The sequence below is a fragment of the Pistacia vera genome, unplaced genomic scaffold, assembly GCF_008641045.1.
Source record: "Pistacia vera cultivar Batoury unplaced genomic scaffold, PisVer_v2 Contig216, whole genome shotgun sequence".
NCBI classification, from domain to species: domain Eukaryota; kingdom Viridiplantae; phylum Streptophyta; class Magnoliopsida; order Sapindales; family Anacardiaceae; genus Pistacia; species Pistacia vera.
In genome coordinates, this window is record NW_022196020.1 from 435,806 (window position 1) to 448,116 (window position 12,311).

Here is a 12,311-nt window from a genome sequence, read left to right on the forward strand (position 1 = left end):
GTTCCAAGTCGAGTGCCCGCTTCAGGTTCTTTTCTCAGGTTCCAATTTCGGTTCCGAAACCTGTAGGAACCAGAATCGCACAATATCGATTCCAATAAAATGGAACTGGAACCTACCCGCACTGTGTTGGTTTAGGTAGACACGGTGCGGGTAGGTTTCGGTTCTGGTTCTATCCGTAGATTTCGGTTCTATCCGCTACCCGTGCTCACCCCTAATTACCAATAATTTAAAAACTTCGTTTTAAAACTGAGATAAAAAGAAAAAAAAAAAAAANACATTAAAAGTTTACAAATACACCCCTAACAAATTAAGAAAACCTACATTTAATAGTTTTCAACTTTTGATGACTCATTCATTTGTGTCCAATGTAACTCATAAATCCTCTAATCTTTAGGCAATACTTTAATTTAATCAATTCATCACAATTCACATAAAATTTCTCAATCAAAACCAAAACGCAAACAAGTTCCAAGCAGGTTCCAAGCCGGGTCCCTGCTTCAGATTCTTTTCTCAGGTTCCAATTCCAAAACCTATAGGAATTGGAACCGCATAATGTCGATTCCAATAAAATGGAATCGAAACCTACCTGCACCGGGTCGGTTTCGGGTAGGTGTCAATTCCGATTCTGATTTTACCCACAAGTTATAGTTCTACTCGCTACCCGTGCCCACCCCTAATACCAATAATTTAAAAACTTCGTTTTAAAATTGAGAGTAAAAAAAAAAAAAAAAAAAAAGGAAATCCTATTAATAATATTAATTTACAATAAACAAAAATGTAGAGGGCAAAACGGTCCACCGACTGACGAAGTACTTCTGTTGACTTTCTAAAGTCTCTATGCCTTGTCTAAAAACCGCTTTGTTATATTTGTGCTTGTAGGCTGTAGCGCGAAAAGTGGTATTGAGTTTGGTGGTTTCGGGATCCTTTCCTGAAAACAACGTGCCATGATTTATCATATTATTAATTTTTTTTTAATTAATTCCACTCCCTTTTTAACTTCGTCTTCTTATTATCATTAAAAAAATGATAAAACTTTATCTGCAGGAAGATCAATTTGGGTTTATTCCTTCGAACCTACTCTACTCTGTCTTATTCAATTAAAGGGTCTGTGTCAACTGTCAATCAATCAAGATCCTTTGTTTTGGTTGGTAAGTTTCATTCTTTTTTAATCTTTTTCTGTAATTTCAGGAATTGGGTATCATACCCTTCTTCCAATTGCATCACATTTTCTCTCTTATTCTTTTGATTTTTTATTGAATTTTTTAGGCTTTCTTCGTAATTGATGTTTTTTTGGGTTTTGGGTTTTCATTTCTCCTGAATTGCGAACGATCTCTCATTTTCGATTTTGAATTGGGGTTGTGGCTGTAATGTGTTTTGTCAATTTCGAGAAATCATCACACACTGATTTTTAGTGGGTTAACGAAATTCTTTATATTTTTGGGATTTCGCCTGATTTTTCTGGTAGTTTGTTTTAGAAGATAAATGGTGTGTTTCTTGTAGATCATGTGCAGCTGCATTATTACATTAAAATTTTTATAGCTCTGGTGTCAGGTTATCTATTGGAACCCGGTTACAATTGCTTATACAAATTCATGTTTTTTGGATTGCGGCAGATGTTGACCAAACCATATTTTTGTTGACGTGTTTTGGGGTTCCTGATTCTGCATCAAAATTTGCTTATGAGGGCGTTCTTTTAGGGATTCATGTGTATGGAATTGTCTCTCTGTCGTAGTAAAATCAACATGATGGGTGCTGTTTAAACAGGTGTATTTTTTGTGATGTATAGCCAAAGAACAATGCGGTTGAGATTCAAACCGGTTCTGTTAATTTTGCTTTTCTCCTTGGTGTTATTTGGATGTGTCACAGCGGAGTCTGAAAGTGCAAATTCACAGAGGGTAAGAGCTGCTCCTCGCAGAAATGTAGGAAACAATGTTATAGATGGAATTGGTACTGAGAATACCTCAAGTTTTGATGACACCGATAGTGGACTGGGGGAGAAGAAGGGTAGTCAAAGCAGAGTATCGGTGTCTACCGTAGCTTTATTTACATTGGCAATGGCTGCTGCCACTGGTTTAGGTGCAGTCCCATTCTTCTTTGTGGAGCTTAATCCTCAATGGGCCGGAATATGCAATGGAATGGCTTCTGGTGTGATGCTGGCCGCAAGCTTTGACTTGATACAGGAGGGACAGGGTCACGGTGCAGGCAATTGGGTTATGATTGGGATTTTATCTGGTGGAATTTTCATTTTACTTTGTAAAAAGGTGATGGCTGTGGTCTTTCATTTTTTATTAACAAAGTTTGGTTGGCATTCATTGCTAAACTGCTTGTTGTTTCTTGAATACATATTCACTAGCATTACTTATAGTAGAGACACATTTGCCAATTCTTAAATATTGTTATGAACTCATAGTAACAGTGGATGTGGTTTCTTTCAATTTGTATATTTTAGATCAAAAGTTCAATATTTGTATATTGACCTAATGTTGTGTTTTCAAATCATATACTTTTAACTTTTGCACATATTGGTGTGTTTACCCATGTTTACATGTACTAACTTCCCATAACTTTAAATATCATTTCTTTCAGTTTCTTGAACGATATGGCGAAGTAAGTATGTTGGACATAAAGGGTGCAGATGCAACTAAAGTTGTTCTTGTCATCGGGATCATGACTCTTCATTCATTTGGTGAAGGCTCTGGTGTTGGAGTTTCCTTTGCTGGCTCAAAAGGCTTTTCTCAAGGCCTTTTGGTAACTTTGGCTATCGCTGTGCACAATATACCTGAGGGTTTGGCTGTGAGTATGGTGCTTGCTTCTAGAGGCGTTTCTCCACAAAATGCAATGCTGTGGAGTATAATCACATCCTTACCTCAGGTAACAGCTTATGATTGGGTACACCGTTGGCCTTTGCGCTTGTCAAACCATGTAAGACAAAATGAATCATTTTGATCATACATTACTGTAAAGTCATAGTTCCAGGGAATAATTATGAATCAGTTAACATGTATTTAAAAGTTTAAAGCTCTGAACTAGATATCCTGTAAGAAATATCTGTTATCCTTGATCTTAAGTTGGTAAAACTACTTTGGTCTGTGCTGGCTTTGTTCATCATTTTGTTTGATGCACCAAGTAAAATGATGCAAAACATCTGTCATGGTATATATAATCATTTGCAAATTATTTGGTCTATGAAAAGAGCAACTTTTGGGTTAGTTATTTGAGTAGTTGATTGTGCGCAAACTTACCTGAGCAAAGTTGCTCCTTCAAGTGCTTATGTAAGTTTGAAAAGCCTTGGTGACTGGATCTTGGTCTGTCACTTGTATGTGTCAAACAGATAAGTGGAAGAAATCAAAATTTAAAGTTAGTGTTTAAAGGGTTAAACTTATAATAGTTTTCTTTCACTATGCAGCCTATTGTAGCAGTTCCATCATTTATATGTGCTGATGCCTTTAACAAATTCCTGCCTTTTTGTACTGGCTTTGCTGCTGGATGTATGATCTGGATGGTTGTTGCTGAGGTACTCCCTGACGCATTCAAGGTAATTTTTTTCTCACCAGATGCAACAATACCTAGTTGCCCCTTAGTTTAAGGGCCATATTTCTCATTAAGTTTTCAGATGTCTTTGGTTTAGTTTGAACTGTACCCTATTGATTGTTAAAAACTTTGACTTGATTGAGTTTTACACATTTTGATATTATGATACTTTTTCTTCCTATTAAAATTCAGATTTGTTTCCCTGATAATACTTTTTGGTTGCATAATGAGATGTGAAATATTATGTTTATCCTTTGAGTATCATCACCTTCTACTCTGTTTTAAACATCCTGTGTTAGTTATAGTATTGTACAAGATTTTATTTTATGGTCATAATTCTTGTGTTTCTGTGATCATATTTGTTCTAGGTTAGTTGAGTTTTAGGTTCATAATTATTGTCATAAATGTGTTAGTGAGACCTATATTTAGGATGAAATGGTACTTCTAAATACTTGTATTGGAAATAACTACGTACTTTTTGTCCGACATACTGCCTTCACCAACTTTACTATTTTGTACTCAATCCTCAGAGAGATCAAGCATGAACTTGATTTGAAGCCGAATATTGTTTGTATTGTTGTTTTAAATTCAAATTTGTCAACTTAAGTTCCCAGATTCTAGAGACATGATGTTTGTTTACCTGCCATCTTCACTATAGGAAGCATCTCCGTCTCCAGTGGCCTCAGCAGCTACACTTTCTGTAGCTTTTATGGAAGCTCTTAGCACTTTGTTTCAGAATGTCAGCCATGATTACAAGTGAGTTGTTTTGATCTTTTATTTGTTTAGGAGACTGGATGACCAGCATAGCGATATGCCTTTATGATATCCCAACTAGTTGAGTTTGCTTCGCTTATTTTCTGTTGGCATTCATCTTTGCCACTTAGTGGTAATTTATACTCAGTCTAGTATTAATGTGTTGTAATGTCTGTCTTTATGCAATTTATAGATGTTTTCATTCAGTGGTTTATAGATGATACTCAACACTTGCACCGAAGTGTACATAGATTTTTGCATCTACCATCTTTAATTAATCCAAGATGAAGTCATTGCTTTGATGAATATTCCTTCACTACTTCATCAGTACTGCATCAAGTTATCATTCTATGACAGACTTGATAGTGGTATGACTATCCCTCATGAGATTATAAATCCCTGTTAAAGCTAAGCCTCGACATTCAGCATGATAACTAATGTTTTTAATGTTTTTGACATTCAAAACTTCTTAACCATCCCACGCCTCAGGAGAACTTTCTGCTCTTGCCAAGTGGGTGAATTGTGATATTCTTATCCCAAACAAGATCCTGCCATTCCAACATTGATGCAGATTTTGCTTTTTTCTTTTTTGGCCCAACTGTGGTAGCATATATTTTTTTCTTTACCTGGACTAAATTTATCTTTCTTTTTTTTCTCTCTGCAGTTCACAGGATGCTTCTGCCTTTTTTGTGTCATTGCTTTTTGGTCTTGGGCCATTGCTCGGTGGCATGGTTCTTGTTTCTTTTGCCCTTGCTTTCCACCTTCAGCATGCCCTTCTCATGGGCACAGCCTCTGGCATTGCCTTTGTCCTTGGTGGTTGGCGGCCACTGCAGCTACTTTTCACTGCAAAGATGGGATTTATTCCTCTTGTTTCTCTGCTTGCAGCAGGGGCTGCATTTGTCCATGTATTGAGCTCCAGTGTATTAAAACTTGCAGGTCGGAAGAGAAGTTCTGCAGTTACCTTGCCTACAGCATCTAGTTTTCCAGTGAGCGTTCTTACCCTTCAGTCATTCTTGTCATGTGGAGCGGTGGCCTTCCATGCATTGGCTGAGGGACTTGCACTGGGAGTGGCTGCACCTAAGGCTTATGGACTTGGTCAGCACATGGTCCTTCCTGTTTCCCTACACGGGCTCCCTCGAGGTGCGGCTGTGGCAAGCTGCATATTAGGGGCTACTGACAGCTGGTCTGCCTCCCTTGCAGCAGCTGCTTTGATTGGATTCATGGGTCCATCATCTGCCATTGGAGCCATACTTGCAGGAATTGACTACAGTGGTCTGGACCATGTGATGGTTTTTGCATGTGGGGGATTATTCCCAAGCTTCGTAAGAATAGTGCAGAGATCCGTGAGTTTGGACATGCGGAAAAGCAGTGGTGGGCTTGTTATAGGAGTTGGATTTGCTACTCTGTGTTTAACATGCACCAAGTTGGTTTGCTTGCACACCCCTTATTGCAATTCTGCTCCAGAAGCTGTTAGATGACGTGATCTTGCTAAAGCTCTTTGTTGATATAATGGTTGAGGTGCTCGTGGATACAGTTGGTAGCCATGCATTCTTTTGGGATATAAGTTCATACTCATAACATTTGTACGTCCGACCGCACGAAAAAGAGTGATATACAGGAAGTTGATGAGTATGATGTTTCATTCTATTCTAAGATGGGGTTGCAATTTGTACTCTAGTTTTCCTTTTTTTGTTGTCTAGAATGGGAGGAGGGTGTGGTAAGGGCGGGTTAGGTTAACCTTGTTTTATTCTTATACAAACACTTGGGTATTAACCAATTTATTCAAGACAGCAATTTACATTGAGATATAATAGAAATGCTCAGCAATTTACATTGAGATATAATAGAAATGCTTTCTTTTTCAGGATCTCATCTGTGCAGGTAAAGGGTTTTGAATTATATAAAACCGGCCACTCTTTTAAGTTTTATTAAACTCCTAATATGGTTGATTGCGACAGTGCACTTGCGAATGGCTTATAACCACCCAAATACTGCAATCATCCAACTCCCATCTGATTTGTTTTGTAATCTCCTCAACTTACAAATCACATCATTATTTCTGGCTGGCTGTAACCAGACATTGCCGACAACAGGACTACAATGTTTTTGTCTTTAGCATATCAGGATGATGTTATTAATAGCAACAGACTAAAAATATCATCAAAATATGTTTAAATCATCAGCTAACATAAATAAACCAAGAAAGAAAATCAACCATAACATCTAGGTTGCTTTCAGTTGGTGTTAAACCTTAAAAACAAGCTAGAACAATTGTAACAATAAACTAAACATCTAGACTGTCATCTCGGATTTTATTGCAACTCTATATATATAATGTATCCAAGTTATAAACAGCCAAGAAATGACTGAAAAAAACACATAACATTAGCTCATCACTATCAAGTCGACTGGTTGCTCCGCAAGTCTTTTTCACTGTCACCCACCAACTTTTGCTTCTCCTCCTCCACCACCACTGCCACTGTCTTCTCTTCATTATTGACACTCTGTGAACCAGTCATTCTGGCCAATATAACAAACGACATCCCTCCAATAACATTATTCAAGCATCTCAGAAACACCACTGAGGTCTTGAAAACAACGTCAGGAACAGTCTTGGCCAACAAAAACTCTATCCCGTTCAATGTCTGGTACCTGAAATTACTGCTCAGACCCATGTGAGTTGCCCATGTAAGAGCATTCAAAACAGTGGGTGGAGGCTTGTTTGGCGTTTCAAAAGTGGGATCCATCTTCTTCCTCAATTTGATCAACCCATTTGAAATAGCAGTGCCCACAAGCCCAGCGGCAAAACCAACAGAAGCAAACACAACCCCTTTAAACACAAATGTCCCCAATCTGTTGATCAACCCATAAGCACCAGGCTCAAACATGTGACTAGTTGGGCAACTTGCAAAGATCCCAGGCAAAGTCTGAGCCGTCGAAGATATTGTAGGAGCCAGCATATACATAAGAGTAAAATTCATAATGGACCCAACAACAAGAGTTGAAAATACAAAATCTAACTCATTGAGACCAAAATTTGGACGGGACGCCATGTCACCAATCACACAAGCTGTAACACCAACCAACTGTTCCATCAAAACCTTAAACAGGAATTGCGGGTCAGCTGCAACTCTTGATCTCCATCCGTTTGATAAAATGCCCAAAAGACCAAAATCTCCCCCACTCTCACTATTCCCATCTCCACTATTTCCGCCACCGCCTCCTCCGCCACCTTTCCCGATTCCGGCTCCACTGTCACCGCCGCCACCGGTAGATGCCGGCGGCTTCAGTATGGGAGTGGGAATTTTGTTATCGGAAAAGAAGCGGAGAGGGTGATCTCGAGGAAATGGGACAGAAATATTGGGGAGTTTGTAAGGTAGAGAAGAGATTTGTCGATTGTCAGAAACATCAGTGTTAGGGATATGTCTACTTGAACAGACGACGGGATAACGGAGCCGAGACACCGACGCCATCTGATCAAAACAGAAAGGGAAAAAAAAAAAACGCAAATGTAATCTAAAGCTGAAGAACTAACAGTATGATTCAGAAAAAAAAAAAAAAAAAAAAAGACTAAAAATAAAAAAAGGAACAAAAATGTACCTCAAAAGAGATGGATCTCGGAGTGTGAGTGAAAGGGAAATGAAAAGTGAAGAGGAAAGTGGAGAACGGCAGGCGGCGAATACGGCGTAGGAAGACGAGGGTAGGTAAAATCGATGGGGGTTTATACTTTATATAATCAAAAAGGTTAAGGAAGTTAAATATTTAGGGAAGCTAAACCTAATTATCTAAGGGTCCAGTAACTCTAAATATTTACAAAGTTGTCTTATTTTGGGTCCTACTTTACCTAACCCGGTCTGGTGGGTCCCAGTAAACCCACTCATGGGCTTCTTTTTTATAAAAGTACTAAAGAACCCTTGAAAACTAGATGACGATAAAACGACATTACAAGAGTCAACAAATGTCAAATGATGTGATGGTAATTCAGTAATCTTATTGAATTCTTTTTTGTCTTTCAATGTTTAGTAAGAATATAAAATGAAAGAGAAAAAGGTATAAAAAAGTTAAAAAGGAAACATTTGCATAGAATAATATTTTATTATAAGGTTATATTATATTACCAGAAAGAAATATCACATTGAAAATTAATGAAAATGTTTAGAAAATGTGTTGGGTTGGTTCAAATAAATCGATGAATAATATGTTTGGTTTAGAAAATAAATAAATGGGTATGTTATATAGATTACTAAATTATCTATTTTTTTAAATATTAGTATAATCTTATTTTTTATTATTATTTTTTGAATTATTATTTTAATCCTCTACATTTGAAATTTTGTTAAAACACATCAGCCATATAAAACTTTAATTTATAGCAAAATCACCTCCACCCATCCCAAGCTACTGCCGACAGCCAGCCATCACTGCCCATCACCCCGACAGTCGACAGAATGGTGCATAACTGGCTGTATATGACTGACCGTGCGTCGACAAACCCGAAAATGGCTATGGATTTGTGATCCATGGCCTTTTCACGGTCAGATTCATGACCATTTCACGACTAAAGATGTGGCTATGAAATGATCACAGATCTAGTAGTGAAAATACAGATCTAGTAGTGAAAATTTCAAATCTTTGGCCGTGAAATGTTAAAGCCAAAGATCTAGCTTTTTCACGGCCACATCTTTTGGCCGTGAAACGGCCATAAAGCCAGATTTGGTCGTTTCTGACCATGGATCACTAGAAAAAGCCTCATCGACGTACAACCAGCCAGATCCCGCCTATCATGCACCATTACGGCGACTGACGTCAATAGTGGTGAGTCATAACCGGCGGTGGTCTTGAGTGATTGGGCGTATTTTGTTAACTTTTAAATTTTTTTGTGGCTTAGGTGTTTTAGCTAATTTCTCAAATGTAAGGGGGGTTGAGAAATTATTATTTGGTAGACATTTGAGTACAATTATGTCTGAAATGGTTTTTTAATTAAGGGCAAAACGAGAAGAATGGTAATATTTAATTACTTGCAAATCAAATATAGGAATCTTACAAAATAAACTAATATTACTCTCGTTATCTTATTTACCTCCGATTCAAATAGTTTTTTATTACTTTTTCTCTTTCATTGTACTTTCTAACCAAAAATTTGGAAACAAACAAAAAAAAACTTCAGTAAGATTACTCATTTACACTCCCATCATTGGATTTCTGTTGACTTGCAACGTCGTTTTAACGTCGTCTGGTTTTTAGGAGTTTTTTTTTAATATTTTTGCAAAACCTTGGGGTGTTTAAATGATCTCTAACTAACCCAAACAATTACACTTAATTAAATTATGATTAACAAATTAACAACAATCCGACCTTAGCTCAGTTGGTAGAGCGGAGGACTGTAGTAGGTTAAAGCCAAGTAGCTATCCTTAGGTCGCTGGTTCGAATCCGGCAGGTCGGAATATTTTTATTTTTTGTAAATATTTTTATTTAAAATAAAAATTAACCATCAAAACACCAACAATTATAAAAAATTATCAACTATCTTAAACAGGATTGATTCCGATATTTATAAACGCGTCTCTGAAATTTTAGAACATGTCATGATATTTTCCAGGAAAATATAATACTTTTCCGATAATTATTGGAGTATTTTATTTATTTAAACATTACTATGGTGCAAATGAAATAAACCCACATATATTTTCATATTNTTTATATAATCAAAAAGGTTAAGGAAGTTAAATATTTAGGGAAGCTAAACCTAATTATCTAAGGGTCCAGTAACTCTAAATATTTACAAATCTGTCTTATTTTGGGTCCTACTTTACCTAACCCAGTCGGGTGGGTCCCAGTAATCCCACTCAAAATAATGGGCTTCTCTTTTAGAAAAGTACTAAAAGAACCCTTGAAAACTAGATGACGATAAAACTACATTACAAGAGTCAACAAATGTCAAATGATGTGATGGTAATTCAGTAATCTTATTGAATTCTTTTTTGTCTTTCAATGTTTGGTAATAAAATAAAATGAAAGAGAAAAAGTTATAAAAATTTTTAAAAAGGAAACGTTTGGATGAAATAATGTTTTACTACAGGGTTATATTATATTACCAGAAAGAAATATTACTCGAAGATTACTGAAAATATTTAGAAAATGTATTGAGTTGGTTCGAATAAATCGGTGAATAATATGTTTGATTAGGAGGATAAATAGATGAGTATGTTATATAGATTACTAAATTATCCCATTTTTTAAATATTAGTATAATAGTATTTTTTATTATTATTTTTTGAATTATTCTTTTAACCCTCTACATTTGAAATTTTGCTAAAACACCTCAATCATATAAAATTTTAATTTGTAGCAAAATCACCCCCACCCACCTCAAGCCACTGCCGGCAGCCAACCACCACTGCCCATCACCCCGGCAGTCGATGGAATGGTGCACGACTAGCCATATATGGCTGACCGTGCATCGACAAAGCCGAAAATGGCCATGGATTTGTCAGATTCATGACCATTTCACGACCAAAGATGTGGCTATGAAATGATCACAAATCTAGTAGTGAAAAGGCCAAATCTTTGGCCGTGAAATGTTAAAGCCAAAGATCTAGCCTTTTCACGGCCACATCTTTTGGCCGTGAAAAAGCCATAAAAACGCCAGATTTGGTCGTTTCCGACCATGGATCACTGGACAAAGCCTTATCAGCATACAACCGGCCAGATCCAGCCTGTCGTGCACCATTACGGCGACTGACGTCAATGGTGGTGAGTCATAGCCGGCGGTGGTCTTGAGTGGTTTGGTGTATTTTGTTAACTTTTAAACTTTTTTGTGACTGGGGTGTTTTAGCTAATTTCTCAAATGTAGGGGGGTTAGGAAATTCTTATTTAGTAGACATTTGAGTACAATTATGTCTGAAATGATTTTTTAATTAAAGATAAAATGGAAAGAAAAATCATATTACCCTAATAATGTTTTAATAACAACCTCCAGTAAGGTAATAAGATGACCCCCCTCCATCCCCCCAAATTACCAACATCAATCACTATTTGCAATAAAAGATTACGGTAATATTTTATTACTTGCAACCCAAATATGAAAATCTTATAAAATAAACGAATATTACTCTTGTTATCTTAACCCCATCCAAATAGTTTTTTTATTACTTTTTCTCTTCCATTGTACTTTCTAACCAAAAATTGGGAAACAAACAAAAAAAACTTCAGTAAGATTACTCATTTACCCTTCCATCATTGGATTTCTGTTGACTTGCAACGTCGTTTTATCGTCCCTGGTTTTTAGGAGTTTTTTTTAATATTTTTGCAAAACCGTAGGGTGTTTAAATGATCTCTAACTAACCCAAACAATTACACTTAATTAAAATATGATTGGTAAATTAATAATAATCCGACCTTAGCTCAGTTGGTAGAGCGGAGGACTGTAGTAGGTTAAAGCCAAGTAGCTATCCTTAGGTCGCTGGTTCGAATCCGGCAGGTCGGAATTTTTTATTTTTTGTAAATATTTTTATTTAAAATAAAAATTAACCAATAATTATAAAAAATTATCAACTATCTTAAACAGGATTGATTCCGATATTTATAAACGCGTCTCTGAAATTTTAGAACATGTCATGATATTTTCCAGGAAAATATAATACTTTTCCGATAATTATTGGAGTATTTTATTTATTTAAACATTACTCAGGTGCAAATGAAATAAACCCACATATATTTTCATTTTTTTGGAGTAACCAAGGGTGCGTTTGATTTATTATTTTGGATAGAATTTTGGAAATAATATTGAGTAGTTGGATAGGAGAGTATTACGAGGTAAAATTTAAAAATTTATGAAAAAGCCCATGGGTTTGCTAATTTAATTAAATACCTTAATATATAAAATGACAAAAACACCCCACCACCTGCAGTGCAAGATTCCGGCCACCACCACCGGAATTTGGCCGAAAAATCGTGTTACGACACAAACCGATCGGATCTATGTCGTAACGCGTCATTATGGCCTTTCCCGGCCAGATCCACCACGG

General features: G+C 36.5%; 2 protein-coding genes and 2 non-coding genes across 9 annotated transcripts; 3 read left to right on the plus strand and 1 right to left on the minus strand.

The window, feature by feature from the left end:
- The first annotated feature begins 948 nt into the window (after positions 1-948).
- On the plus strand, positions 949-6,098 carry LOC116129989 (putative zinc transporter At3g08650). 6 transcript variants are annotated; one of them, XM_031415736.1, is made up of 7 exons: positions 949-1,148; positions 1,614-1,651; positions 1,765-2,261; positions 2,587-2,871; positions 3,407-3,535; positions 4,190-4,287; positions 4,949-6,098. In XM_031415736.1, exons 3-7 carry the CDS (start codon positions 1,779-1,781, stop codon positions 5,760-5,762), a joined length of 1,809 nt encoding a protein of 602 aa, XP_031271596.1. In that variant the 5' UTR covers positions 949-1,148; positions 1,614-1,651; positions 1,765-1,778; the 3' UTR covers positions 5,763-6,098. The 6 variants fall into 6 exon arrangements, with proteins under 6 accessions (XP_031271596.1, XP_031271594.1, XP_031271595.1 ...); XM_031415737.1 differs by having other exon boundaries at positions 951-1,148; positions 1,614-1,764; positions 1,867-2,261; XM_031415734.1 differs by having other exon boundaries at positions 950-1,148; positions 1,540-2,261.
- A 342-nt stretch (positions 6,099-6,440) lies between these two features.
- Positions 6,441-8,004, minus strand: LOC116129982 (protein RETICULATA-RELATED 3, chloroplastic). Its single transcript, XM_031415721.1, has 2 exons — positions 7,885-8,004; positions 6,441-7,757 (listed from the first exon to the last, which is right to left on the minus strand). The coding sequence occupies exon 2, from the start codon at positions 7,755-7,757 to the stop codon at positions 6,684-6,686; it is 1,074 nt and encodes a 357-aa protein (XP_031271581.1). The 5' UTR covers positions 7,885-8,004; the 3' UTR covers positions 6,441-6,683.
- A 1,630-nt stretch (positions 8,005-9,634) lies between these two features.
- Positions 9,635-9,727, plus strand: TRNAY-GUA. Its single transcript has 2 exons — positions 9,635-9,671; positions 9,692-9,727. It is a non-coding gene; the product is annotated as a tRNA-Tyr (tRNA).
- Positions 9,728-11,677: 1,950 nt separating this feature from the next.
- TRNAY-GUA lies at positions 11,678-11,770 on the plus strand. The gene is made up of 2 exons: positions 11,678-11,714; positions 11,735-11,770. It is a non-coding gene; the product is annotated as a tRNA-Tyr (tRNA).
- The last annotated feature ends 541 nt before the right edge of the window (positions 11,771-12,311 follow it).

What these genes read in the sequence shown, in the direction of transcription:
- LOC116129989 (XM_031415736.1), top strand. Translation starts at nt 1,779, where the DNA reads ATGTATAGCCAAAGAACAATGCGGTTGAGATTCAAACCGGTTCTGTTA. An exon ending in TCATTTTACTTTGTAAAAAG is followed by an intron (nt 2,262 to 2,586) that starts GTGATGGCTGTG and finishes CATTTCTTTCAG; the next exon opens with TTTCTTGAACGATATGGCGA. An exon ending in AATGTCAGCCATGATTACAA is followed by an intron (nt 4,288 to 4,948) that starts GTGAGTTGTTTT and finishes TTCTCTCTGCAG; the next exon opens with TTCACAGGATGCTTCTGCCT.
- LOC116129982 (XM_031415721.1), bottom strand. Translation starts at nt 7,757, where the DNA reads ATGGCGTCGGTGTCTCGGCTCCGTTATCCCGTCGTCTGTTCAAGTAGA.